The 23,647-nt window shown below is 43.7% G+C and overlaps 4 protein-coding genes across 9 annotated transcripts; 2 read left to right on the top strand and 2 right to left on the bottom strand.

Annotated features, from left to right (window-relative positions):
* Positions 1 to 16: 16 nt before the first annotated feature.
* LOC133123720 (apoptosis regulatory protein Siva-like) lies at positions 17 to 2,554 on the top strand. 3 transcript variants are annotated; one of them, XM_061234208.1, is made up of 6 exons: positions 26 to 68; positions 171 to 250; positions 577 to 681; positions 1,198 to 1,347; positions 1,489 to 1,639; positions 2,346 to 2,554. In XM_061234208.1, the coding sequence occupies exons 3-6, from the start codon at positions 579 to 581 to the stop codon at positions 2,395 to 2,397; spliced, it is 456 nt and encodes a 151-aa protein (XP_061090192.1). In that variant the 5' UTR covers positions 26 to 68; positions 171 to 250; positions 577 to 578; the 3' UTR covers positions 2,398 to 2,554. The 3 variants fall into 3 exon arrangements, with proteins under 3 accessions (XP_061090190.1, XP_061090191.1, XP_061090192.1); XM_061234206.1 differs by having other exon boundaries at positions 17 to 250; XM_061234207.1 differs by having other exon boundaries at positions 17 to 252; positions 574 to 681.
* A 678-nt stretch (positions 2,555 to 3,232) lies between these two features.
* On the bottom strand, positions 3,233 to 8,798 carry LOC133123717 (zinc finger and BTB domain-containing protein 3-like). Its single transcript, XM_061234203.1, has 2 exons — positions 8,751 to 8,798; positions 3,233 to 6,777 (listed from the first exon to the last, which is right to left on the bottom strand). Exon 2 carries the CDS (start codon positions 6,297 to 6,299, stop codon positions 4,419 to 4,421), a length of 1,881 nt encoding a protein of 626 aa, XP_061090187.1. The 5' UTR covers positions 6,300 to 6,777; positions 8,751 to 8,798; the 3' UTR covers positions 3,233 to 4,418.
* A 140-nt stretch (positions 8,799 to 8,938) lies between these two features.
* On the top strand, positions 8,939 to 12,189 carry trpt1 (tRNA phosphotransferase 1). 4 transcript variants are annotated; one of them, XM_061234950.1, is made up of 7 exons: positions 8,944 to 9,263; positions 9,363 to 9,444; positions 9,640 to 9,809; positions 10,012 to 10,189; positions 10,742 to 10,798; positions 10,904 to 11,014; positions 11,117 to 12,189. In XM_061234950.1, exons 1-7 carry the CDS (start codon positions 9,201 to 9,203, stop codon positions 11,137 to 11,139), a joined length of 684 nt encoding a protein of 227 aa, XP_061090934.1. In that variant the 5' UTR covers positions 8,944 to 9,200; the 3' UTR covers positions 11,140 to 12,189. The 4 variants fall into 4 exon arrangements, with proteins under 4 accessions (XP_061090935.1, XP_061090934.1, XP_061090932.1 ...); XM_061234949.1 differs by having other exon boundaries at positions 8,947 to 8,983; positions 9,191 to 9,263; positions 10,904 to 12,189; XM_061234951.1 differs by having other exon boundaries at positions 8,939 to 8,983; positions 10,904 to 12,189.
* Positions 11,616 to 22,574, bottom strand: LOC133124076 (fermitin family homolog 3-like). The gene is made up of 15 exons (XM_061234947.1): positions 22,417 to 22,574; positions 21,168 to 21,292; positions 20,701 to 20,934; positions 20,178 to 20,294; positions 19,598 to 19,766; positions 17,723 to 17,825; positions 17,520 to 17,627; positions 17,253 to 17,384; positions 16,793 to 16,842; positions 16,503 to 16,627; positions 15,957 to 16,063; positions 15,000 to 15,215; positions 14,564 to 14,688; positions 13,670 to 13,811; positions 11,616 to 13,236 (listed from the first exon to the last, which is right to left on the bottom strand). Exons 2-15 carry the CDS (start codon positions 21,289 to 21,291, stop codon positions 13,057 to 13,059), a joined length of 1,932 nt encoding a protein of 643 aa, XP_061090931.1. The 5' UTR covers position 21,292; positions 22,417 to 22,574; the 3' UTR covers positions 11,616 to 13,056.
* Between the last annotated feature and the right edge of the window lie 1,073 nt (positions 22,575 to 23,647).

Genomic DNA, 23,647 nt, shown 5'->3' with positions numbered 1-23,647 from the left:
GATACCGCATTGCATTTTGGGATACGGAGGACTGACTTTCTGCACTCAAAACAGAAATCACGATACAAGTAGCTGTATGCTGGCGTTCAGTTTGATTCTCATGTGGACTTTTTCCCCACTGAACTGAACTTTAGTTCTCTTGTTTCTTCCCTACCATGCGTGTTTTTCAGATGGAATACTGACCTGATAACCGTAAATCGCCTGCACGTGAAACCGAAGTGATGTGACAGAATAGTACGGTCTGTTGCTGGTAAGTCACTGGGGAAACTGACAGATACAGACCATAGATTGTATAAAAATGATACAGACGATTACGGGACACATGTGAACCAATACATACACTTAATTCATGCGATTAATTAACGCTCGAGTACTGTGTTGGCCGACTTCGCTAGTGAACTCATAACGGATCACATAACGATACAACACAAATGTGGCACATACGTATTGCAAAAATATAATATACAAAATACGCGCAGCACACAGATATTTGTCAATTGTCTAGTGGCTAATGCATTATAATGTCCCATACACACTTGCTGATTGAAAGTTTGTTTTTTATTGACTATGGGTCAGAAATGTCCAAAAGGGTCTGTCCCTGGATAGACGGTACCCCTCAGAGGAAGACGTGTGTGAGAGAGGGGGCAGTTGGCGGTGAAGCTGAAAAGAAAGCAGTATATGGTGAGTGCGAGGCCTTCTGCACCCGCTTTCACGGTCCCAGAGATACGGTGGGAAATGAATATTTGGCTTGCTAATTAACATTATCATGACCAAACGATTCCATAAATGATTAACCTTTGTATACGCATATGCTGCGGACTACCTCCTTTCTTCGTGTCGAGCTCTACGTGTTTTTTCCCTTTCACTCGCCTTCATCCCTCACCTGTATAAAAGTGTAAAGGATTATGGCCAATTGAATGCCAGGCCTTGTGTTTACACTGCTGCTACAAATGTTCATTCCTTTTAAGAAATTATCTCTTGTTCAGATTACATGTTTTACATGCATCGCACAGAAGACCGTTTTAATTGGCTCAAATTAAAATAAGCCCCAATGCAGATGTTATTGCATGCGTGCCTATTCAAAACCTGATCGAAACTTGCATTGCAGTGAAGCGGTTAAAGAAAGTAAACTGTTGGAACGCAAATATCATCTACTTCTGCTTTTGTTAAGGAAACAGTCTTTTCCCTGTCGTGCAGAACACACCAGAGCTCTACTCTTCTCTGGCTCTCGTTCGGCGCCACTCTCTCCAGGCCCCTCTGCTGCCCCATCTCAGCGGGGTGCAGCGAAGGGGGGGCAGATGCGAATAGGACCCAGGGGGGAATTACTGAGAAGCCCACACAAATCCGGTGAGTAATGGAGAGACACCACTGATATGTCAGAATCTATGTGGGCTGGTTATTATGTGCCCAGAGAGATCGTTTGTACACAAGAGGTGTGGTTGTGTATTGGTGCCGTATGATTACGCTACGCTTCTAACCTGTTCCCAGGGAACACGCCCTCCTCCGTCTGTCCGATGTGCGAGTGCCCTTTGCTCAGTGGTGCCCCTTGTGGAAGATGTGAGAAGGCGGTCTGTGTGCAGTGCCAGCGTCAGTGCTCTCTCTGCCTGCGGACACACTGTTTCGCCTGCTGCTTGCCCAAGTACGGAGACCGACGTGGGGGCACGGGTGTGGAGGCTGTAGTTGTTTATCAATGCAGCTGTGGTAGCATTGCAGTTGCTGCCATATTGGTGATGTATTGAATGAGAAGTATTATATCAATGTAATGAGTAGCAGCTGGACAGTCTCGATGAGTGAATGCAATCCAAGCTGTTGCATTTGGTGACTTGGCAAATATTTAATAGTACATGCGCATCAGTGCACAGCTTTTTGGCTGTAATATGACACAGCTGCTTTCTCGGATTTTAAGCTCAACTATGAGATGTTGTAGAGTCCATAGGCCTGTAGATTAAAGGCCCTTAACCCTGCATTGCTCCAGGGGAAGATTGTCTCCTACTTAGTCGAGTCAATTGTACGTCGCTCTGGATAAGAGTGTCTGCCAAATGCAATTTATGTAATTAATGTAAAAATAAAACCGTGTTAAAAAAAACAGGAGTTACTTTAAAAGGTGAAGGTAGCAGCGACTGATTTGTATTTTAAGTATGTATTGCAAGGCGGTACCTTATACATTATCATTTCTCCACCTCTTACCTCCTGGATCGATTGCTTGTTGATTCCATGCCAGATCATAAAGAGCAAGCCCTTTTTCAGGGTTTAATGCGTATTCTGGAATGCTACCGATTGCTCTGCTCTACTTGGGAGTAGTTGACATAATTTCACACTGACCGCTTGTCCCCTTTTTGTCACAGTTATGATGAGCGCTTCGAGAGGATGGTTTGCATCGACTGCCAGGCACTGTAACCGCAACTCGCCATAGTCGCACTTCAGAGAACCCCCATCTCACCCATATTGTGTCTTGGGACAACTGTACTGTGCATTCTGAATGAATTATCGTGTTTCATCTGAAAATGAAGAGTTTTTGTCTGCAGAATAAAATGAATTTTATTTTGTATGTTTATTTCTGAACAGCTCTGTATTTGTTGTTATCAGTTGTTTGGCTATGCTGAAGGTTTATACACCATACACTCAGTGAGCACTTGCTTACTTATTGGTCTTCTACAGCTGTAGCCTATCAACTTAAGAGATGTGACGCACTGTGTTCAGAGATGCTCTTCTGCACGCCACTGTTGTAATGTGTGGTTGTTTGCGTTACTGTCACCTTCCTGTTAGCTTTGACAAGTCTGGCCCTTTTTCGGACCCCTCTCATTAACAAGGCATTTTTGGCCTGCAGAACCGCCATTCACTGGATGTTTTTTGCACCATAGAGACTGTGTGAAAATCCCAGATCGTCCATGGTTTCTGAGACCACCCTGTCTGGCACCAATAATCATTCCACGGTCAAAGTCACTGAGATCACATTTTTCCCCCATTCCGATGGTTGATGTGAACATTAACTGAAGCTCCTGACCCGTATCTTCATGATTTTATGCATTGCACTGATGCAATGCATAAAATAGTGTATTGGCTGAAGTAACTGTACAAAATGCAACAGTACACATGTGGGTAAAATGACCTGCACTGTAGCCTCAGTACCATGTGATGTCAAATGTTCATTCAAAGCTGCCCATTTATCATGGCATCATACCATCAGGACAAAATACCTTTCAAATGGCAATAAATCAAGACAAATTGATAATACTTTTCATACTTACTGTATTTTCATTGATGAAAACCAAAATAGAAAAATCAGTATAAACATGTAAGATAAGTACTATACACACCTGTTTTCACAGCAAAGTAACATCACACCTGTTCAGGTTCCATTAAATCTTCCGAATTCCAAACTTTTACACAGTTATACTCATGTACAAAAGCAAATGACAGAAATATTCAAAATGTCTGAAAATGATGTGACCGTACATTAGTCCAACCTGGGGCTTGTTTCATGAAAGTATGTGACTATTCGCATGGTAAAACATTTTTGCAAACGAGAATTTACAAATTTGTAACAAATTCTCAAATTATTGCAAATCTACCTTCCCTTTGCAACTTTGTGGTGTTTGTAGGGATAATAAAATAAAATGGCTTGTAGTAAAAGCATTTTATTTCCCTTTCTTTTTCTATAGGTGTAATTCATCAGTAATTTAATGCATAGTGGAGTAATTATGGCACAGGAATAGAAGTCCTAAGTTTATCCTTGACAACAAATCTAGAATGGGCTTCTCAACATTGTGATACTTGCAAGTCGGCCCTTAGATTAAAAAAAGGTTTCTTTGTCAGTATCACAGTGTTTCAGTGGCACTTTAAACCATTCTATCCAAGTGCATTAACGTTTCTCCTTATTACTACCCTAAATTCTCTAATAAATTAATTTACTTTTTCCAATTATGCCAGAACTCATTATGCCATGTAATGAACGAATATGCAGTTATCCTTTCCAATTGTTGTTGCTGATAATTACATTGCTTTATAATGGTCAGTTTGGGGGGGGGGGATTCAATAAATTTTTTGTCAGCTCTATGCATGCTAGATGCGTTCATAGAATGAAATTGACATTCAAGTAAAGCAAAGACAAAATAATTGCACCGGCAAACATTACTCATAGTTAGCTTGCATGTTGCATTTTTTGTGAAATATACCTCAGCTCTCAAGATTAGTCACATTCTGTAGTGTTACCAACATCATCCTTGTGACTAAAGTCCCAATACCTGTCCCAAAGCAGCACTGAAATGCACTTTACAACAGAAACAAATTTAGTTTGCAAAGATAAAACATATTTTAGTACCTAAGGTGAATGCTTTGTTGCTTTTACACATGACCACATTTCAAGTCAAGCTTCCCCGCCTATCCTAGACACTTCGCTGCCCCTCGGAACTCTTCTCCTATGCCTGTGGGGGTGGCTGTTGGGGCGGCTGTGGGGGCAGTTGAGGGGGCAGCTGCGGAGATAACTGTGGGGGGAGCTGTTGGGGTAGCAGGGGCTGCGGCTCCCCGTCCACGCGGCTGCGCTTGGCAGGCAGGCTGTGGTCGTGGGCTTTGCGGATGTGGCGGTAAAGGTCCCCGGACTGGGTGTAGCTGCGGTAGCAGTAGCGGCACTCGTATGGGCGCTCGCGCGTGTGCACGATGGCGTGGCGCCTCAGGGTGTAGGCGCAGGAGAAGGTCTTTCCGCACGTGGCGCAGGTGGGCACGTCCTCCACGTAGGTGCCCAGGGAGTCCCCAAAGTCCTGGAAGTACAGCGCCTGAGGATCGGACGACTGGGAGGGGTTGCGCGCAGACGAGAAGAGGGTGCCGGGGAACGACGAGGAGTCTGAGGCGTTTGGGCCCTGGGGGGAGAGGGGGAAGGCCAGACCCTCGTGGTGATGGGAGAGGTGTAGGAGGGGATGCTGGGGTAGGAAGTGATGATTGCTCAAGTCACCGTCCTGGTGATCGTCGTCAAACTCGTCCCCTTTCTCTCCCTCGGCGCCTCTCCTTTCAACAAACATTCCCTCCATGTCGTCCAGCTCCTCGTCAGAAATGACGATGGCCTCCACCTTCACCTTCACCCCGTCCTCCTCATCCTCGCCTTGTCTCCCTCCTCTGAACTCCTCCATCAAAACGTGAGGCTCTGCGTCCGCTCTCAGGCGCTTTCCCGCTCGATCTCCGCCCCCGTCGCGCCCCTCCCTCGCAAGCTGGACCTCAGAGTGGAGGGCAGCCAGGGAGAAGGGCGTTGATGGACGCGGTGTCGGCGGGGAGTTGGGACATGGGACCGGTGGTGTGTCCTGGGCTGGCAGAACAGTCCTCTGCTCCAGTACTGGTGAATCTTCATCTGACGCCAACACAACAGCCGGCTCCATGCCGACACCACTGCCGTCATTTACCACGGTGACCGTGAGATCGGTGGTGACGTTGGTTTGTGCTTCAGAGTTTGGGAATGAATGTGGATGCAGTGAGGAGGATGAAGAGGGATGACTGCTGGAGTACAGTTCAGTGGAGCTGCAAGGGCTGGCCAGGGCAGACTCCCCTTGGCTTCCAGGCCTGGACAGCAGTCCTGCACAAGCCGAGCCAGGCTGAGACCCAACCCTGGATACACCCAGATCTCCCATGGGAAGAGAATCCATGCCTGGCTGAGTTGTATCTGCAACATCTGGACTTGAAGGGCCACTTAATTTGTCTGGGTCATTGGGGCTAGGATGAGGCGGTTCCTCTGTTCCTAACGCTTTCTTCTCAGTCCTGACACGTACGAACTGGCTAACGTGAGAGTACTGGGCCGTCGACACCGGTACAGATTTTGCAGCGTCCGACGATTTCTCAACCCTACCCCCCCCTTCCTCCTCCCGAGGCCTCCTGGCCAGCCCACCAAAGGCCGGCCCCACCGTCACGCAGCCCTCCTCCGCCTTGGTGCTGTCCGCCTCGGCCAGGCCCCGGCCCTGCAGCCTCTTCTTGCACACCCTCACGATGTCGTTCATGTGCAGGAAGCTCGCCGCCGCCAGCACGTCCTCGGGCGGGGGCTGGGCGGCCAGCCTCAGCGTGCCCTCGTACATGAAGTCCAGGAGCAGCCCGAAGGCCAGCGGGGTGACGATGTCCCCGTTAATGGTGACCATCTCCCGCTTCCCCAGCGGCTGCTCCGAGTAGAACATGTGGAAGAAGGGCGAACAGGAGGCCAGGACGGCGCGGTGGGCCAGGAAGCGGGTGGACCCGACCTGGACGGTACAGTCGCACAGGAAGCCCTGGAGGCGCTGGGCGCGGAGGCTGGCCAGGAGCTGCTGACTGTGCCGTGGAAACTCCATCACCACAGGGGGGCAGGCAGGCGGACAGAGGCGGAAAGAGCGGGGAGATCAGGGTGAAGAGCTACAATGGATAGGCCGAGCAGGGCAGGTACAGGAAGGAAGAGAGAGATGGTTGGAGCAGACCGTAAAAAAACAGGAGAGTTTAAGAATCAAAAGTTTTTCGTGAGAAGCCTGAACGGGTTTGGGTTACGGTTGTAATTCGTGAGAAGAAAAATTGAAAAAGTATGTGCACTCTCCTGTGCACTGCAGGCAGGCACAACAACTTCTCTTACTTATTCAAAGGAATAGCACAGGTTTAAAAGCTATCAATGTGATATAAAAGCTTTAAAAAGCCATCACTTCCTAAACCGCCTTTCACATTTGCTCCCTTGCGCAATGAGTACAGCTGTACTGGAGAAAGACGGAACGATGGAAATCCCAAGACCTATTTCTTCCCTCATCCTCCTCCCTGGAGAGCAGCAAGGAAGGGGACATCAATCTGTGAAGAGTAAAAGATAAAATAAATAAGACATAAAAGACATTTCAGCATCATGCCATTAAAAAGCTCAATGAAAGATCTATAAAACTTTACTGGCAACATTGTCTATTAAAAGCAATTACTACATTCATCCCTAAGAGTTTAATGGATGATACATTCAAAATCCTGAATCAAGGGCAATGTCTCCAGCTTAATGCCTTCCTGTAGATTCGTCCAAGCTGATAGTGTATAGTGAGAAAGGGCAGCTTTGCTAAAATCAGACTTAACCCAAGGCACATGAGTGCCAACCTTGAGGACATTATGTGGCACATGTTAGAAGGAAGAGAGTGCATATTGAATAGCAATCGCACCAAGAATTGCATAAAGTATTTTTATGAAGGTTTCCTACACAGATTTAATGAGGCCCAATCACATAACTCATAAAGAGAACAATGATGAGTACGTGATTCAGCATTTAAAATAAAACAGATGCATGATAAATGGAATCTATCTTGCCTACAAAAGAGGAGGAAACATTCATGTGAATGGATGTGACCATAGACTATTGCAGCCAAGAATGTAGATTGGACTAAATTTACTTCATGCCTTAAAGGAAACACATTTCTTAAAATAAAAATAAAAAGAATGAATATATGAAATATGCAGTTGAAATTGTACTTCTCTCTAGGGTCTTTCAGCGCACTTATCCCTGGTTATGGGTATGCACTTTGTTGTACGTCGCTCTGGATAAGAGCGTCTGCCAAATGCCATTAATGTAATGCAATGAAAGCCAACTTCCTATCCAGCCATAAACGAAGATATTCATAAGCAAAGACTTTATCATTACTTTCCCCCTACAGACAAAATAGTAGAACAAAATGGTAAACTTAGTGAAGTTAAATCACCAATAATTAATCTCTCTCTAAGGACAGGATAGGTGATGCAGTGCTCGTGCAGCTGTCAGTCGCTGGAGCATATCACGAAGAGACACGTGTCTTCACTCCGTTAATCTATTGTCGTGTTACTGATACAAACTCAAAACAAAACAAAAACACCTATAATACAATTTTGCATAACTGCACTTCTCTAAGAACATAATGTCTGAGTTTCAATAGTCTCTAACAACACTGAACAGCAATGAAATGTTACAAGCTTGTACTACAGGGGAAATGTTACTATTTAGCTACAAAGTTCAGCCCTTAAATGACCAGAAGACGCGTGACCATAGCGTATTCATACAGCTAACATTAACGTAACCCAATCTGCTCCATACGACAGTTCGCAAATGGGTCTTGTTATTACTGCCTGTAGTTAAGCGAGGCGTTCTTCTTGAGCTATAGCTAACGTTAGCAATATTAGCTAGAATGTAGTTAGCAAGCTAACGAGGTAGCCTTGTAGCGTTAGCAACATAGCAAAAATAACAGGCATCGAACACAACTTTATTGTGTTGGTGGTAGTGCACTTTTTTCCTTTAGAAACTAGTTCACTTGCCAATAAGCAAAATTACTAGCTGGACGGGTAGCTAGCGGCTGGTAACCAGCAAATAGCCAATTAACTTTAGTTTTCTGCATAGCCAACTATGTGAGACGGTGTCAGTGATGCTAATTGAGACAATGGCTTGCAATCATAGCCCACCAATTAGGATATCAAGCGCACAACTGTATAGGCAAATATTGAAACAATAAACACATAGCTGCTATTAGCTAGGTTTATAGCAAGTGGGTCACATCTACTGCAATACAAGTCAGTGGTAAACCAATGTCTGCTTGCTAACTAGATAGCTAGCTAGCTAGCTAGCTAAATAACGTTAGCTCTAGCTAGCTAAGCAAACAAATCGGCCCCTTTTCTCTCCAACGGCCGCTCTTGTCGGCTAAAGACCATTTTTAATAACCACAGAAACAAAACATTCACATGTACAACTACACACGTGTCTGCAAAATATAGCTAGCCAATATTTAGCAAGCTAATAAGCAGAAAATGAGCTTGGCTCATACCTCAAACTGAAAATGCCGTCTGCTTGCCTGGCTTGAACTGTTTTCTCTCCACTAAGTAAAAAATGTATCTTAACTCCAGCCCACTGGTTGCAGGCGCTGCTGTCATTGGATGGATTCTCAAAAACCATTTGCGCCTGAGTGTGTTAGCGTTCGATTTTCTCGGCTATCAATTAATCTTGTCTGAAATTCTGAACGTCTTTTCACTGGTCGCGGAAACGTGTTTTTTGAGATTGGTAGGTTTGTTTTTGTCAGGCGTCATCGTCATTATTTCTGCTGGAGTCTTTTAAGTTTAAATTGCAAAATCCAAACGATAATTACGTTGTTTTCAGTAAGGCATATCCTTATATTGCTTTGCTTTGTGGCAATATAATATGTCAGTGAGAGACTTGGATTTTGGCCTCAAATCCGTATTGGTGAAATCCTGACTATTTTGTCTATAGTGAAGACAGAATGGAGAGTCAAAAAAGAGGACGGGGAGGGAGAAGGGGAAGACATGGTCATCGAGGCGGGGAGGTGAGAGGAGGGAGTGATGTAATAATGTACTGTAACGATAACTATAAAAAAGCAGGATCTTGGGGTTACACTAACTGCTGTTCTGTGGTGTGTTCTTAGGACCGGGATGTGCGTCTTTCTAAGTCAATGTCCTTCGCTCTGCGCCATGGAGCTGCCCAGATGGGGTTGGATATGAGCTCTGGTAAGTAGGTTCGAGACATGGCCATTTAATCAGCAGAGGTGGCACTGGAATGAAAATACAATTACATAAATGTAATAATACAGCCAATAATGTGTTGGGTGCCTTACAACAGATTCAAATAGGTCATACTGATGTCATCGTGGTAAATGTGCTTTTAACGAGACATCCACAATTTCTTATCCGTTTCATCTATAGACGGCTTCCTGTTTGTGGAAGATCTTCTGTCCCACCATCAGTTCCGCTCCTTCTCATTGGAAGATGTAGAGAGAGTTGTGGCGAACAATGACAAGCAGCGATTCAAGCTCCGCCCACATCCTGAAGATGGGAGGCTACAGATCCGTGCTAATCAAGGGCACACTGTGCAGGTGAGCTTGGCAGGATTTGGGGACTACCTATCTGCAAGTGATTTGGACACAAGGGATTATGTCTGCCAACTGTCCCCATGGCAGGCCCTTCAGTGTAGTTAGTACATTACTCTCCACTGTTTAGTTGTACATTTATTGATGGCTTTACGTTCTATCATTTTCTCACCAGCTTTACAGTTGTCCTTCTCCCTGTCTGTCACAGGTAGCAGAGCTGGAGCTGAGGGCTATTCAGCTCGATGACCCAGAATGTCCTCAGGAAGCAGTGCACGGCACCTACCTCCAGAACTGGCCGTCCATACGCTCTCAGGGCCTGAGGAGAATGAAGCGCACGCACATTCACCTGGCCCCTGGGCTGCCGGGGGACGGAGGGGTGATCAGCGGTTAGTGGGAGAGGGATAGCAGTCGGTTACCAGGTTTTTCATCTTTGGTTTGTTGCTTGTTAAATTATGTCATGTGCAGTTTTGTTTCAGCTTAGTGGTATTGACCATATTAAGCCACATTTTCTCTCAGAAGGTCACACCTTCACTCTGACAGCTTGGCGGAGTAAAAAAAAGAAAAAGCCTTTTTTGTGGCAAACTTTTGGTGCAGCAGATGAAATCGCACAATAGTCTTTCATTCATTCATTAGATTGTGATCTGAAGTGGTTGGGAGATACTGGCTACTGTGGAACTACAATGTAATTTCATACAATCTAACAAGGAAGACTAAATGTAGGGCAATGGATAGCACATTAAATTCCAATACATTTCAGTTATTTAGCTGGATAGTAGTTAAGGTTTATATGAGAGCAAACCTATATTTAAAGGTGGGTTTGTGGCTGTTGTACATGGCATCAGTAAAATGAATTTTGATATAAGTAGGAAAATTCACTAACATATCTGATTGATCATTTTCTTGATTGTGAGTGGTACATTTCTGTTGTTGTTGTCCAGGCATGAGGATGAACTGTGACCTGGTTATTTACATTGACGTTCGCAAAGCACTGACTGGTAAGAGCACACTGAAATTATATGATGGCAAAACGTATTTCTTAACTTTGTCCTTTTAATCGAATGGCTTCTCCGTGTGTCTGCTCTGCATGTGTTCTGATACAGATGGGATTCCATTCTACTGGTCAGAGAACAGGGTGGTGTTGACTCCTGGAGATTCAGGCGGGGCACTAGCTCCCAAGTACTTTACCCGTGCTGTCAAGATGAAACCATCACGTGAGGCTCCTACTGATCAATTGTAACAAACACCTACATGTATAACATTGCAGACATTGTTGCAGAATCGACGATAACGTGTCCACTGCTTCCTGTTTGCAGGATGTGAACTTCCACTGGAATAGAGCAGCGGTTGCGACTGAATGCCCCTGAGTGTTGCAGCCTCACTTGTGAGAGCGGCGAATGAAAATGGGCATATTTCTTCCAGAAATTCGTAGCGCGGGAGGGAAACGATATGACACTAGAGCAGAGGACGTTTCACAAAGGGTGACCCGAAAGGGACTGTGAAGCAGCCTGTCTATATTAGGCTGTGTGTGCTACTGTAGAGGGTGCCTGTGGTTTCCTGTGCAGTTGCGCAGAATAGCATTAAGAAAGAGGCTCACATTTGTGCTGTGCCTCAGTTATACGTATAAATCCACTGTGTCTGGTAGCCATTTTGCATTTATTTCTATTTCTTATTTAACAGGTTCAGCAACATGCTGACACACAAATGCTGCCTTCTTTGAGAGAGCTCAACCTCTATAAATTATTCAGGTACTTTATTAAACTTTGTTACTTTTGAGAATATAATTCTGCATATCAGCTTGATATGAAACATATCATCCATGAACCCTGCTTTATTAAATTTTTTGTAAGTATGACAATTTTACTTTTCCATTTCCCCAAATTTGGAATGAACAGTCTGTCCCATCACTGCAACATCTCCTGTCACAGGTGCACACCAGTAAACGCGTCCATAAAAATGTACGCAGCACCATGCTTTGTTCATATTCATACAGTGTTTCATATTTGTACATTCATAAAGTACAATCCACAAGCTGATTAATGCTGGTGTGCACAGCTGGTACTGCTGTAGCAACAAGAGTTGCTATTGCATGAAATACTGCTGACTGAAACCATAATTTTAGCTCTGTCTAGCAGCACGTTTAAACAGCCTGTTACACTGAGCCTTTTCTCTCGTCAGCCTTTGACAGGGTGTTCATGATGACGCGATAGCAATACAAGAAATTGTTGTATCTAATCGGATATACAGCAAGCGATTCTTACTCAATGCTAATACACCTGTAGTGGTCAATTGGCAATGAGTAGTACACACACACTTGGTTATCTGAGCCTTTTCTGTTGTAAGAACTACATGAAATTAAATGTATTAAATGAAATACTTCTGTACCACATTATTCAAAAAGTTTCTTTTTTGTGATTTATAATTCCACTTCAGAAAATTGAAAAACTATTATTATATTGTTGATCAGTCATTAAGCCTAGGTTTTGCACAAAAATTTGAAAGATAATGAAGGTACAGTTCAAAGATGGTGTCAAATAATATGTCATAGTTTGTGTTAGAACATAAATACATGCACACATGTTAAGTATGGAGATAATGAATTGAAAATGATCATTCTGATAGCAGAATTGTTTAGGTCGGTGCTAAGCATTAATAAAATGTTTTAAGGTCCAACTCCACTGACAATGTGAGTACAGCAGTTACAGCATGCAGTAACATGTTAATATTATAAATCTGTTGCGATTTCTCTACATATCAATTACCTCCCCCTGCCACGATTCCAGTTTTTTTCTCATTAGTTATAGAGACATTGAATGATAATTGTAATCAGCTAAAATGCCTTAGGAAACACGTCATTAAAAAGCTCCAATAAAGCAGATTGCTTGTTGATCACAGAAATGGAGTTGAGAAGTCAATGTAAATCTAATTTTCCTAATCTATTCTGCTCTACTCCAGGCTTGGAGGGCATGGGTTTTACCCACCGCCATCTCACTGCACTTAAAGCTGTCGTCAAACTGTAAATCACTCATTGATGGGGGATTAACGCAGCTTTACAATTGACTCAGTGTAGTTATTTAAGTGTAGACATTAAAAAAAGATACAGTGGTCCACTGGGGCCGGGTTTCACGCCTTGGCACAGTTTCAGTAAGTACAAAGTAATGAGCTGTTTCAGCTAAGTCTCTGGAATATACAGTGCACAGTAGGGTACACAAGGATATGGGGGTTGGGGGAGGTTCGTTTGGAGGCGGGAGGGGCCTCACAGTGCCTCGTGGCCCCCAGTGAGCTTGTGGAAAAGCTCCTCGTTGAGGGTTTCGCTTTGCTCGCGGCTTCGCGTGGACATGAAGATGTAGCCCCCGATATACTCGTGCACAATCTTGCAGTTGGCTGTCACACAGCTGAATGCAATGTTGATGTTTCCATCAAACTCGATGGCCACCTAGGACAAATGGAGGGAGAGCCAATTGATGAGACATTCATGAAGTGTATAGGTTTTTTTTCCACAGGAACTGAAAACATACAGTAAGTTGTGATTTCCTGTTTCTTTTCCTGTTTTTAATCCTGCTTTTAACTTTAATGTTGTCATGAAATGATGGATAATCAGCTCTCTTATCTCAGTTTCATATAATCAAGGCTTCATACATTTTCTCAGTCAAGAACCTATCTATGCATTTCCTGAGATCCAATTCCAAATTCAATTGGATTGTATTTGTATTGTGCTTTTTGCAGAGATACTGTCACAACGATGCTGCACAATGGGAAAATAAAAGAAAATTGGGCAAAAACTAGGCCTTACCAAGCCAGCAGGAATCATGTATCATGAAATTATGAGTCAGATAGACAGATGGAGCATAACGCTGGAGTCATCCCACCTGCTTGATGTCCCAGTTGACGTTCCACTGCCTCATGTTATTGTAGCGCCAGGTCTTCACCACGTCGCCCACGCCCAGGTCGATGCGGATCAGACGGTTGTTGGCGATGCCCAGAACCTCATCTTTCCGGCTGCCTTTAAACCTGGAGAGAATTAAAAGAACGGCCTTGTCAATGTTAATGGTGAAAGAGGCCGAGTCAATGCACAATACTCTATGGTAGATTCTTCTGTGCACAGGAAGAGTAAGGCAACATGAGAGGTTAAGAATCCAATCAACTGTATTGTGTGATGTTATGAGTGTGCTGCCATATACTTCCCATTTTATTCTAATTACAGTCTCTGCTTTCAGGATGTGTCATTACAGGCTGGGCTGAATATGGTTTTAGCCAATTTAGTGGCTAAATCCATCCATCCATCCATCCATTATCTTAACCCGCTTATCCTGAACAGGGTCGCAGGGGGGCTGGAGCCTATCCCAGCATACATTGGGCGAAAGGCAGGAATACACCCTGGACAGGTCGCCAGTCCATCACAGGGCACACACACCATTCACTCACACACTCATACCTATGGGCAATTTAGACTCTCCAATCAGCCTAACCTGCATGTCTTTGGACTGTGGGAGGAAACCGGAGTACCCGGAGGAAACCCACGCAGACACGGGGAGAACATGCAAACTCCACACAGAGAGGCCCCGGCCGACTGGGATTCGAACCCAGGACCTCCTTGCTGTGAGGCTGGCTAAATCCAGTACAAGTTTATTGTAGTCCTCAAATCAACACCTAGTCTAGTACAGTAGTTAAGTTTCTGTGTTCCAAAAACAATGATCAGCAACACACAATGAATGACAATGAACAATGTAACATTAATTAGACCAGTGCTGTCTCCCACTTACCTTACCACAAAGTAGGACACCCCAAAATCTGGTAGTGCCTGCCAGATTTGGAGGAACTTGAGGATGGCCTCAATCAGAGAGAGCTGGGCTATATTCTGATAGGCCTCCAGAATGCGAGGTGTTAACTATGCACATGAGAGAGACATTCATTATTTTGATCTAGAACTGCACAATATACAGTACGTAAATGAAGATAACTAAAAATAAACTTACAAGATTGTGGGTTCCAAGTGAACTTGCATTGTATTTTTGCAAGTCCAAGTCTATGCTATGTAAATTAGCCTGGCTGATATTTTTATTCTATTAGCACAGCAGGATGCATATATTATGTCCCTCAAAATAACATTCTTAGAACTGCGCGTATACTACAGAAATAGCTGTATTCAGTAAATAAGAGCTGTATTGGCGTGTGAATGTGGTTAGAGCAGTGGCCGACCTGTTTGGCCTTGTACTTCTTCTGGTAGCGGGGTGACACGAGGCTTTGCGTGTTGATGCTTTCATCAGCCTGGGCAGACTGGGCCCCGGGGTTGGAATGCTGCATCGACAGGAAGGCCTGGATGCTCTTCACCTCACTGGAAAAGGAGCTGTCGGCCAGATTCTTCCCCTTGGAGGCCAGGCGACAGGCTGCCATCCACTGGGAGTACTGGTTTTCCTGGGGGACGGTGGGAAGCACCTTTAGAGATGGCCTCGGAGGGACAGACAGCACTTTCCTCAAAGCAAAAAAACGCTTTTAATGAAGTGATAATTTACTCCCGACGAGGCCTGTATCTTCAGAAACAGCAGGTATTTTATAGGCTGTAACTCCTTCAGCTGGAAGGTAGTGACACAGACATGAGCCATCTGTTGAACAGTCTATGTGCAGTCATCTCATCATGACGCCTGAATAATCTCAATTAGCTATTTAATGACTTATAATCAGGCTTAGTTCCATATCTAGTCATTTAGAAGTACTCAATGCTGCTGATGGATATTTATCAGAAACTGTATATGATTCATTTTCATGATTATGTTCTTCATTGTATTTCTTTTCATGTTCATCAGTAGCAAAATATCAGATGGTGAGTTGGAGCTGGTTGAATCAGAATACTGATTTAGATCACTGCAAAAGGTTGTTTTAAAATAGCAGAGATACCACAGTTGGACAGAAAAGAAAAATAGTATAAAATACTGGCTGTTGCCTTGTTATCCGGACAGTTATGTTGTCATGACATGAACTCATGATGCCTCCCCATAACACATTTTGGGGTGCCTCACTGAACCCCACAATGTTCAAGGTCATGTGCCAGCGCTTCAGTGGATTCTATGCTGAGCTTCCAAAACAATAAGTGATAACTAAGTATTAGCTACAGACAGACAAGGACTTTTTGGGTGACCAACGAGTGGCCTCACTCACGTTTTCACACCGTAGGTAGACCTCGTTCATGCCCTCCGGGGCTGGGATCAGCAGTTTAATGCAGAACTTCTGGCCTGCCACATTAACATCTGGCGCCACCTCACAACCTAGGATAGGTATAAGTACACAAACTGGTCTGTTACTTTTCTCTTGTGCTTTTGTGTGTCCGCCTGTGTGTGCATCTGCTTGTAAGCCCAATGTTTGTAAATATAATGGTATACACCCAGTGGACTTGATTAGGTATTTATTAGGTTATTTCACAAACGTATTGGTCTTCTGCTCCTACTATATCCACTTATAGTTTTGACACATTGTGTGTTCAGAGATGCTCTTCTGCATTCCACTGTTGTAATGTGTGGTTATTTGCGATAGTTACCTTTCTGTCAGCTTCGACCTGTCTAGCCGTTCTCCTCTGACTTCTCTCATTAACAATGTGTTTGTGTGTTTATGTGAGTGTGTGTGTTTGTGTGTGCCTGTGTGTGTGTACAGTATGTGTGTGCGTGTGTGTGTGCGGGTTATAGAAGTATAGAGAGAGAGAGTTCTTACCTTTCAGGTTCATCTGCTGTATTGGCTCCCCAAATCCTTCCTCCTTGCTCTTATAATAGGAGATGGAGGTGTCCTTGAATGCAAACCAGTACTGCTTATAGCCTTTCAGTGTCAGTCTCTTTGGTCTGGAGATGTGTATGTGTGTAAGAGGAACACAAAAAAGGAATGGTTTATTGATTATGATTTCATTATTTAATACTGGTGAGAGGACTGATAATCTTACATCAAATAGGTCACTGAGACACATTGAACCATTCTTGCGGTATCAATCATATCTGACAGAAACTTACCGGAATATTTTCAGGTAGTCGTGCAGTTCTGGGGCAGTTGTCATGGTATCCTGTGTCAAAAAGAGCACATATTAAAACTTCAGCATAAATTTATATTGTCATTCTATGATTAAAAACATTTTCTGAAAATACATTTCCATTTTTCCTGGGGTTCTGTGAATGCCAGAAAAATGTGATCAAAGTGACTTTGACCATGACCATGGAATGATTGTTGATGCCAGACAGGGTGGTTTGAGTATCTCAGAAACTGTTCACACCTCTACGTGGATAGGCTACAGTAGCAGAAGTCTAATAAATACCGAATAAAGTGCTCATTGAGTGTATATCTTCGGTATACCAGCAGTGTTTCCCATACATTTCAAACCTGCAGTGGTCACACACCACCATGCAACCCTGGAATCCAATGTGAACTCATCGCAAGAGAGCAAAAATGTTAGAGTGGAGAGAAGGGCAGACTGACCAGCATATCCAGGGAACTGCTCTCTCCCTCCATTTTGACTTCCAGACACTGCAACGCTGAGTCCAGGTCATCCATCGCCGGGCTCGACTTCACTGCTTGCGGCTCAGATTGTGTCGCTTTGCTGATGTGGTACTGAGAGAGTGAGAGAGGGAGAGAGAAAGAGAGATGGTGTGGGAAAGAGACATTAAAATGTGTCACGTGGTAATGAGTGACAGAATAACATGGGAAACTTGGTAATGATGCTTCTGTTAAAGTTAAGCATCTCACCTGCAGGGCACCAAACAGCATCATCTCCTCCTCGGTGCAGTCAATGTCCTCCAGCAGGACAGCCCAGCGAGCCTGCTCGTACAGCTGGGTGAGCCGCACGATGTCGTACTGAGAAAGCCACAGAGAGACAGACGCTGATGTGGATGGCCCCCCTTTTCAACACACGGGCACAAACATATAAGCACACGTGCGCGCACACGCACCTTGGGCTCCAGGTCGTAGAAACTGTAGTATTTGAACCTCAGCCACAGCCTGTCGTTCTCCTGCACTCCCTGTTGCAGCAGGGAACGAGATGAGTCCAGCCACCTGAAAAGGGGACACATCACCACATTGCACCACACAGGGGCGACGTTGGCTCAGACGGCAAGAGCGGTCGTCTGGCAGTCGGCGGGTTGCCGGTTCGATCCCGCCCTGGGTGTGTCCAAGTGTCCCTGAGCAAGACACCTAAATGCTCCAGACAAGCAGGTTGGTGCCTTGCATGGTAGCCAATCGCTGTTGGTGTGCGAGTGTGTATGAATGGGTGAATGAGAAGCATCAATTGTACATCGCTTTGGATAAAAGCGCAATATAAATGCCAACCATTTACTGTTGCCACACTAAAGATACAAACAGGAGTCATTTTATTCGCCAATCAACATGCTGACCTAGACTCTTCATTAATCTAGTTTTATAATCATCATGGTATATTATTCAAGCTGATATCCCCAATTGAAAGTTTTGTCTGATTAAAAAAAGAACTACTGGTACTACAGCTGAAATTCATTAATATCTCATAAATGTAGTATACCACAGCTATGAATCATGACACCTTATATCCTTCCACTTCTTGCTCAACTGAAAAATATACACTCAGTGAGCACTTTATTAGGTAGACCAGTCCACCAGCTTGTTAATGCAAATATTTAATCAGCCAATGATGTGGTAGCAACTAAATGCATACAAGCCTGCAGACATGGTCAAGAGGTTCAGGTGTTTTTCAGACCAAATGTCAGAATGGGGAAGAAATGTGATCTAAGTGACCATGACTGTGGAATGATTGTTTGTGCCAGAAAGGGTGGTTTTGATTTTCACACACAGCAGGCTCTAGAGTTTGCAGAGAATGGTGTGAAAAACAAAAAACATCCACTGAGCAGCAGTTCTGCGGACAAAAACTGAGAGAGATCAGAGGAGAAGGGCCAGACTAGTCAAAGCTGACATGAAGGTGATAGTAATGCAAATAACCACACATAACAACAGTGATATGCAGAAGAGCATCTCTGGACACACAAAACACATATAAAACCAATACGTTAAAAAAAACATACCTAAGTGCACATTGAGTGTATACTTTTTTTCTTGGATGTTAATCAACTACTGTATATATGTTTTTAATCGACTGATTAATCTTTATTATTGTGGAATCTTTATGACTATACTCTGGACTGCATTAATCTGGGGAAATGGCTACTATGAGTCATTCAGAGTGAACCTGCTTAAATTTTAGTTCACTTTTTTATTCATGACATTTTTTTTATTACATGATGTATTTGAAAAAGATAGTACAATTGTTCATTTTTGTGTACAAGTCTTTACTTGTATTTTGTATTTTACCATCAGATGCTTGTATTGTAAAATACTGAAGTCATATTTCTTATAATCTATGCTCCCGGTCTCCTCGTTTCAGGAGAACTGACTTGATAGGAAGGCTTTTTGACTGACTGACTGTCCTGGAATGACCAGGAAAAAGCATTCTGCCTTGAGTTTTATTTAATTGAAATAACTTACACCACAAATTGAGGAAGCTATGCTGGTAGTGTGTAACTGTTTTTTTTTAAACTATGGCTATTATTTTTTCACAAGCATTTAATTGGAGAACATGTCCAGACAATACAGCATCTGAATTGAGCCAGCAGAAGAACTTAAAACATGGTCTCCATTCTTTTTCTTTGTCATGTAGAGTATGTTATTATGAGCGATGTAGAAGATAGTTCAGCTCAGAGAGACTTCCTACGTATAATATTAACCACGGTGATATTTGAATATAAACAGATATCCAGAGAAGCGGGGTCACAGACTGCTGCCGGTCAGTGGTGTCCTACCTGCTGTGGATGTGGGCCTTGTCCACCACGCTGGCTGGACGGTACATCTTGGCGATGTTCTCAGGTGCGGGAGCGGGCTGTGTGGAGGACAGCATCTTATACACGGCCTCGGTCTGCAGGGAGTCCGCGAAGTGGGCGGGCATGCCGTTGTACAGGCTGGGGACTGAAGCTGGAGGACACGCACCGTGTGACTACAGCGTTTGTATGAGTATTCATTCGAGTAGGGACAATGCCAAGAGATATAGCATCATTACTGCCAGTTTACGCCAAGTTCATGTAGCTGATGCGCTGCATACAGAGATTATAGCTATTGCTAGTTTCCAATCCAATCACAGCTTGCCATCCCAATATTTTTAATTCAGCTGTTTTAGGATGCCCACACATTGCTTCTGCTGCATTGCATTTACCATTTCCGACTTGCCAAACAGGACTTCTCAAGAGGTTTAAAAAGGTGAACCGAGAGTAGAATGAAATGGAAAGTTTTCAAGACCAGGAACTGGGGCAAGAAATAAAAATGAAACTCAAGTATAACTAGAGGGATGGTTATCCATTGAGGTGGTCGGCTGGCAGCGGTGTGCACCTGAGGTCAGAGGTACTTCTGTGAGGTCATACACTTCCACTGCTGCCTCCTTATCCTTCTTCTTCTTCTTCTCCTCCACTGGCCGCAGCAGAGACAGCTCCTCTGGGTGGCGAATGTCTTTGGAAAGAAGGAAAGGGAGAAAGGGATTGATTGAGTGAGTGCGTGTGTGTGTGTGTGAGAGAGAGAGAGAGAGGTGGAGCAATGAGTGAGAAATTAGGAAGTGATCTTAGAAATGAAGGTAGGTGATGGGACAGTGTTGGCATGTGTATCTAGAGTGGATTGTGTCTATTCGTTCCTATACCTATACACCTGTGTATGAACTGCCTCACACATTTGACCAAGAAAAAGAATAAGTATACATTGTAAAAAAATGTAAAAACACAACCTTCCCCAGATTTGTAAGAATGTGCATAATTACTTCTGTCTTCTAATGCAGTGTGTCTGGATCTAATCTTTTTATTGGCCCAACCGCTGCCGGACTGACTGGTATGGGAGCTGCAGTATGTCCCAGACCTCCACTTACTCAGGACCCTGCAGATGCCCATGACGGTGCGGAAGACGGGCCCTGAGAAGCAGGCCCTCAGCCTCAGGGACACTCCGTTGGGCAGGCCCAGGAGCAGGGGCTTGTGCTGGGGGGTGAAGCTCAGGCGTGCGTCTGCGTGGATGCCGCACTTGTCCAGTGTCCAGGCGGGCCGAAGGAGCCACTGCTGCTTCTGCTCCCACCACAAGGCGTGGTCCGACCAGTCTTTCTTCATCTCTGGGGAACAGACGCAAGGTGAGCAGGAGATGTCAGATGAGGGTTTCTGCTATTTTTGGTTTAGGTGCCTGAAATTGCCATTTTTAAAAGGCAGATTATGAAATTTACATTGTGCGTTGACAGCTAAAAGCTAAAACCACAAGCTAAAAAAAAAAGAATCTGCTTGGGTGGCAACTGCAGAATTGACTCGGAACAGACGTGCGATATGAAGTGCACTTTATTTGATGACTTACGTGTCTTTTCAACAATTTTGAGGATGACCCCGCCTATGTGCAAGTCAGAGGTCACACTGATGCTGAGGGGAGGGGCCTCCGGGCCCAGCTCCTCCACGGTAACGGACAGGTCCCATGCTGCCATACTGAGAGAGAGATAGAGAGAGAGATGGAAATATTTTAAGGTCTGATGGGAAACTTCACTAAAAATATTTTACTACATGAGCAGGGCTGCTGTCCCTGACTGGTGTTTCGTTCCTGTTTCCTAATACCGCAAGTGTCCTCACGCAGAGCTCTGCATCGTAGGCCCAACCACAACATTTAAACTGGGAAGATTGACCAATAAATAGAGACAGTTGGACAACTTGTTACATGATTGACAGACCCCTCACACATGCACACACACACACCCTGGAGTAAGGTCTGTGTGACCCTGTCATTTTATTATGACCAATCACTTCCTGTTCCTGACTCCCACAATCGTACTGCCCCATGCTTCCCCTTTGAGTCAGTTACTGACACAATCCATGGCACACACTGTCTCACATGCCCGGCTCACCCTTTTTTGGGTTTTGTGTATGCGTGTGTGTGTGTGTAAGTTGAGTATAAGCAAGTTTGTGTGTGCGTGTATGTGTGTGTGCATATCTGCATGTGTATTTGTATGTACATGCATGTGTGCCTGCCCATACAACAATTCTTCACTACATGCCATACAATGATGACACAAGCAGTCTTTTTCGTCATAATTGAGACATAAAATAATTATCTTTATCATGGTTGCTGAGCTAATAAATGAGATGTTACTAAAGTTTGAATAAAATATGAAGGGAAACGAGGAAAGCAGCAAATACAGACTGCAGTTAACATGAAGAAATTCACATTAAGATGAGCGGCTGGTTATGGTGAGAACTGCACAGCGACACTTGACTACATATTCCCACATCTTTCCTCCACCTATCAAACCTTATACAGATGTTTGGATTGGTGAAGATTAGCATTTGGATCATTGATTTAAAACCCAATTTAAAACTCAGTCACTGCGTAAGAGATAAAGATGTTTAACTATTTACCATCCACACATTTCAGGGGGAAAAAAACGTACACTCGCTGGTTTTAGCACTTTAAACCTCCAACCAGAAGCAATTCAGGGTCCTTTTGTGTAGGCCGTATTGAGGCCTACCCAAGTAATGAGACCCTATTACTTTACACAACCATTTATTTCACAAGAAATAGCCTGAACTACTCATACAAAAAAAAAAGTTTGTCTTACCTTCCTTTAGAATACAAGAAACGTCCTGGGTTTTAACTTCTCTGCGAAAGGACCACCACCCTTTCTCCGTAGCTATCTTGGTCTTTCACTGTTCAGCTTCCGAAATGTGTCTGTGTCACTTCCCTCTCTCTCTGTCAGAAGTTGCGGTTTATGTAAAAGCCTGACAGAAACGGGTGTTCCTTTTTTATCAGCCTCTGTGCAGCAGAACTGCATGCAGCAACGCATTTGTGTGTCACTGGGTGTTCACAAGTTTGTGGGCGTCAGTCGCTACCTACACTGTGCAGAGCAAGTTTGTCAGTCACTGTAGGCATATTTCTTCACTTTCTTCAATAAAAGTGAAAAACACCACCCCACAAAAACCCCATGTTATTTCACATATGGGACCTGTATTGCACGTGCTTTCTTTTTATGGATTGGTATATGCATACAAGTGGCCTACAAGTGACATACTTATATTACCGCTCATTAAAGCATAGGAGAAAACGTTGCCATATCTGCAATCAAAGCCCTCTCCCCATATTTACTACCAAATTCTGATTATTTTCCCATGGTCATGGTTATTCAGATAATGGTCTTGGTTTGGCATTTTCTGATGCTTCATCTGCAATAAATTCTTAAAAGAAAAACTGATATATCTAATAGTCCTCCAAGACTTATTAAATAAATTACTTACAGCGCCCTCCAAAGGTACGAGAACAGTAATGAAATGTATTTTTGCTATACTGGACACAAAAACAGCCGTTTCTGTAAATTGTTAAACATACATGTTCAATAATAGCTAAATGTACTAAAAAAACTCATAATGCCTTAAGTATATAGCAAAAATGACAACTTTCACTCCACTGTTCCCATACTCATGGTACTGAATCACTTCTTAGGAACAAAAAACTGTGATGCGTTTATGCATGAATGCAACAAAGAAATCATTGAATTACAGTATGTTTCATTAAGTTTAATCACAGAAGGCCTACTCTATTCAAATAAATTATTTGTACTGTAAACCAAATAAAATTTTGTTTTGAATTTGACTATTTATAGCCCCAGCTAAAGAATGACAAAATAAGCCATTTGAAAAATAACTCACACCGTAGCTAAAAGTAGCTAAATTGAATTACCTTGATAATGAAGCAAAGGGTAATTGATTTGTTATTCCTTTGGTTACTTTCTTATAGGATTTTTAAAGCCTGGCCATACTCACCCACTGTTTAGCACAGTGCCTCAGAACCAATGA

Source organism: Conger conger, chromosome 3 (assembly GCF_963514075.1).
Source record: "Conger conger chromosome 3, fConCon1.1, whole genome shotgun sequence".
NCBI lineage: Eukaryota > Metazoa > Chordata > Actinopteri > Anguilliformes > Congridae > Conger > Conger conger.
Note: the sequence above shows the minus strand (reverse complement) of the source record. Positions and strands in the feature narration are given on the sequence as shown.

Coding starts and splice junctions, on each gene's coding strand:
- LOC133123720 (XM_061234206.1), top strand. CDS start 579: ATGTCCAAAAGGGTCTGTCCCTGGATAGACGGTACCCCTCAGAGGAAG. Junction 682..1,197: donor TGAAAAGAAAGCAGTATATG/GTGAGTGCGAGG, acceptor CCTGTCGTGCAG/AACACACCAGAGCTCTACTC. Junction 1,348..1,488: donor GAGAAGCCCACACAAATCCG/GTGAGTAATGGA, acceptor ACCTGTTCCCAG/GGAACACGCCCTCCTCCGTC.
- LOC133123717 (XM_061234203.1), bottom strand. CDS start 6,299: ATGGAGTTTCCACGGCACAGTCAGCAGCTCCTGGCCAGCCTCCGCGCC.
- trpt1 (XM_061234948.1), top strand. CDS start 9,201: ATGGAGAGTCAAAAAAGAGGACGGGGAGGGAGAAGGGGAAGACATGGT. Junction 9,264..9,362: donor ATGGTCATCGAGGCGGGGAG/GTGAGAGGAGGG, acceptor GTGTGTTCTTAG/GACCGGGATGTGCGTCTTTC. Junction 10,190..10,741: donor GGACGGAGGGGTGATCAGCG/GTTAGTGGGAGA, acceptor GTTGTTGTCCAG/GCATGAGGATGAACTGTGAC.
- LOC133124076 (XM_061234947.1), bottom strand. CDS start 21,291: ATGGCAGCATGGGACCTGTCCGTTACCGTGGAGGAGCTGGGCCCGGAG. Junction 17,826..19,597: donor AAGGCCCACATCCACAGCAG/GTAGGACACCAC, acceptor TCCCCTTTTCAG/GTGGCTGGACTCATCTCGTT. Junction 15,216..15,956: donor TCTACCTACGGTGTGAAAAC/GTGAGTGAGGCC, acceptor ACCGTCCCCCAG/GAAAACCAGTACTCCCAGTG.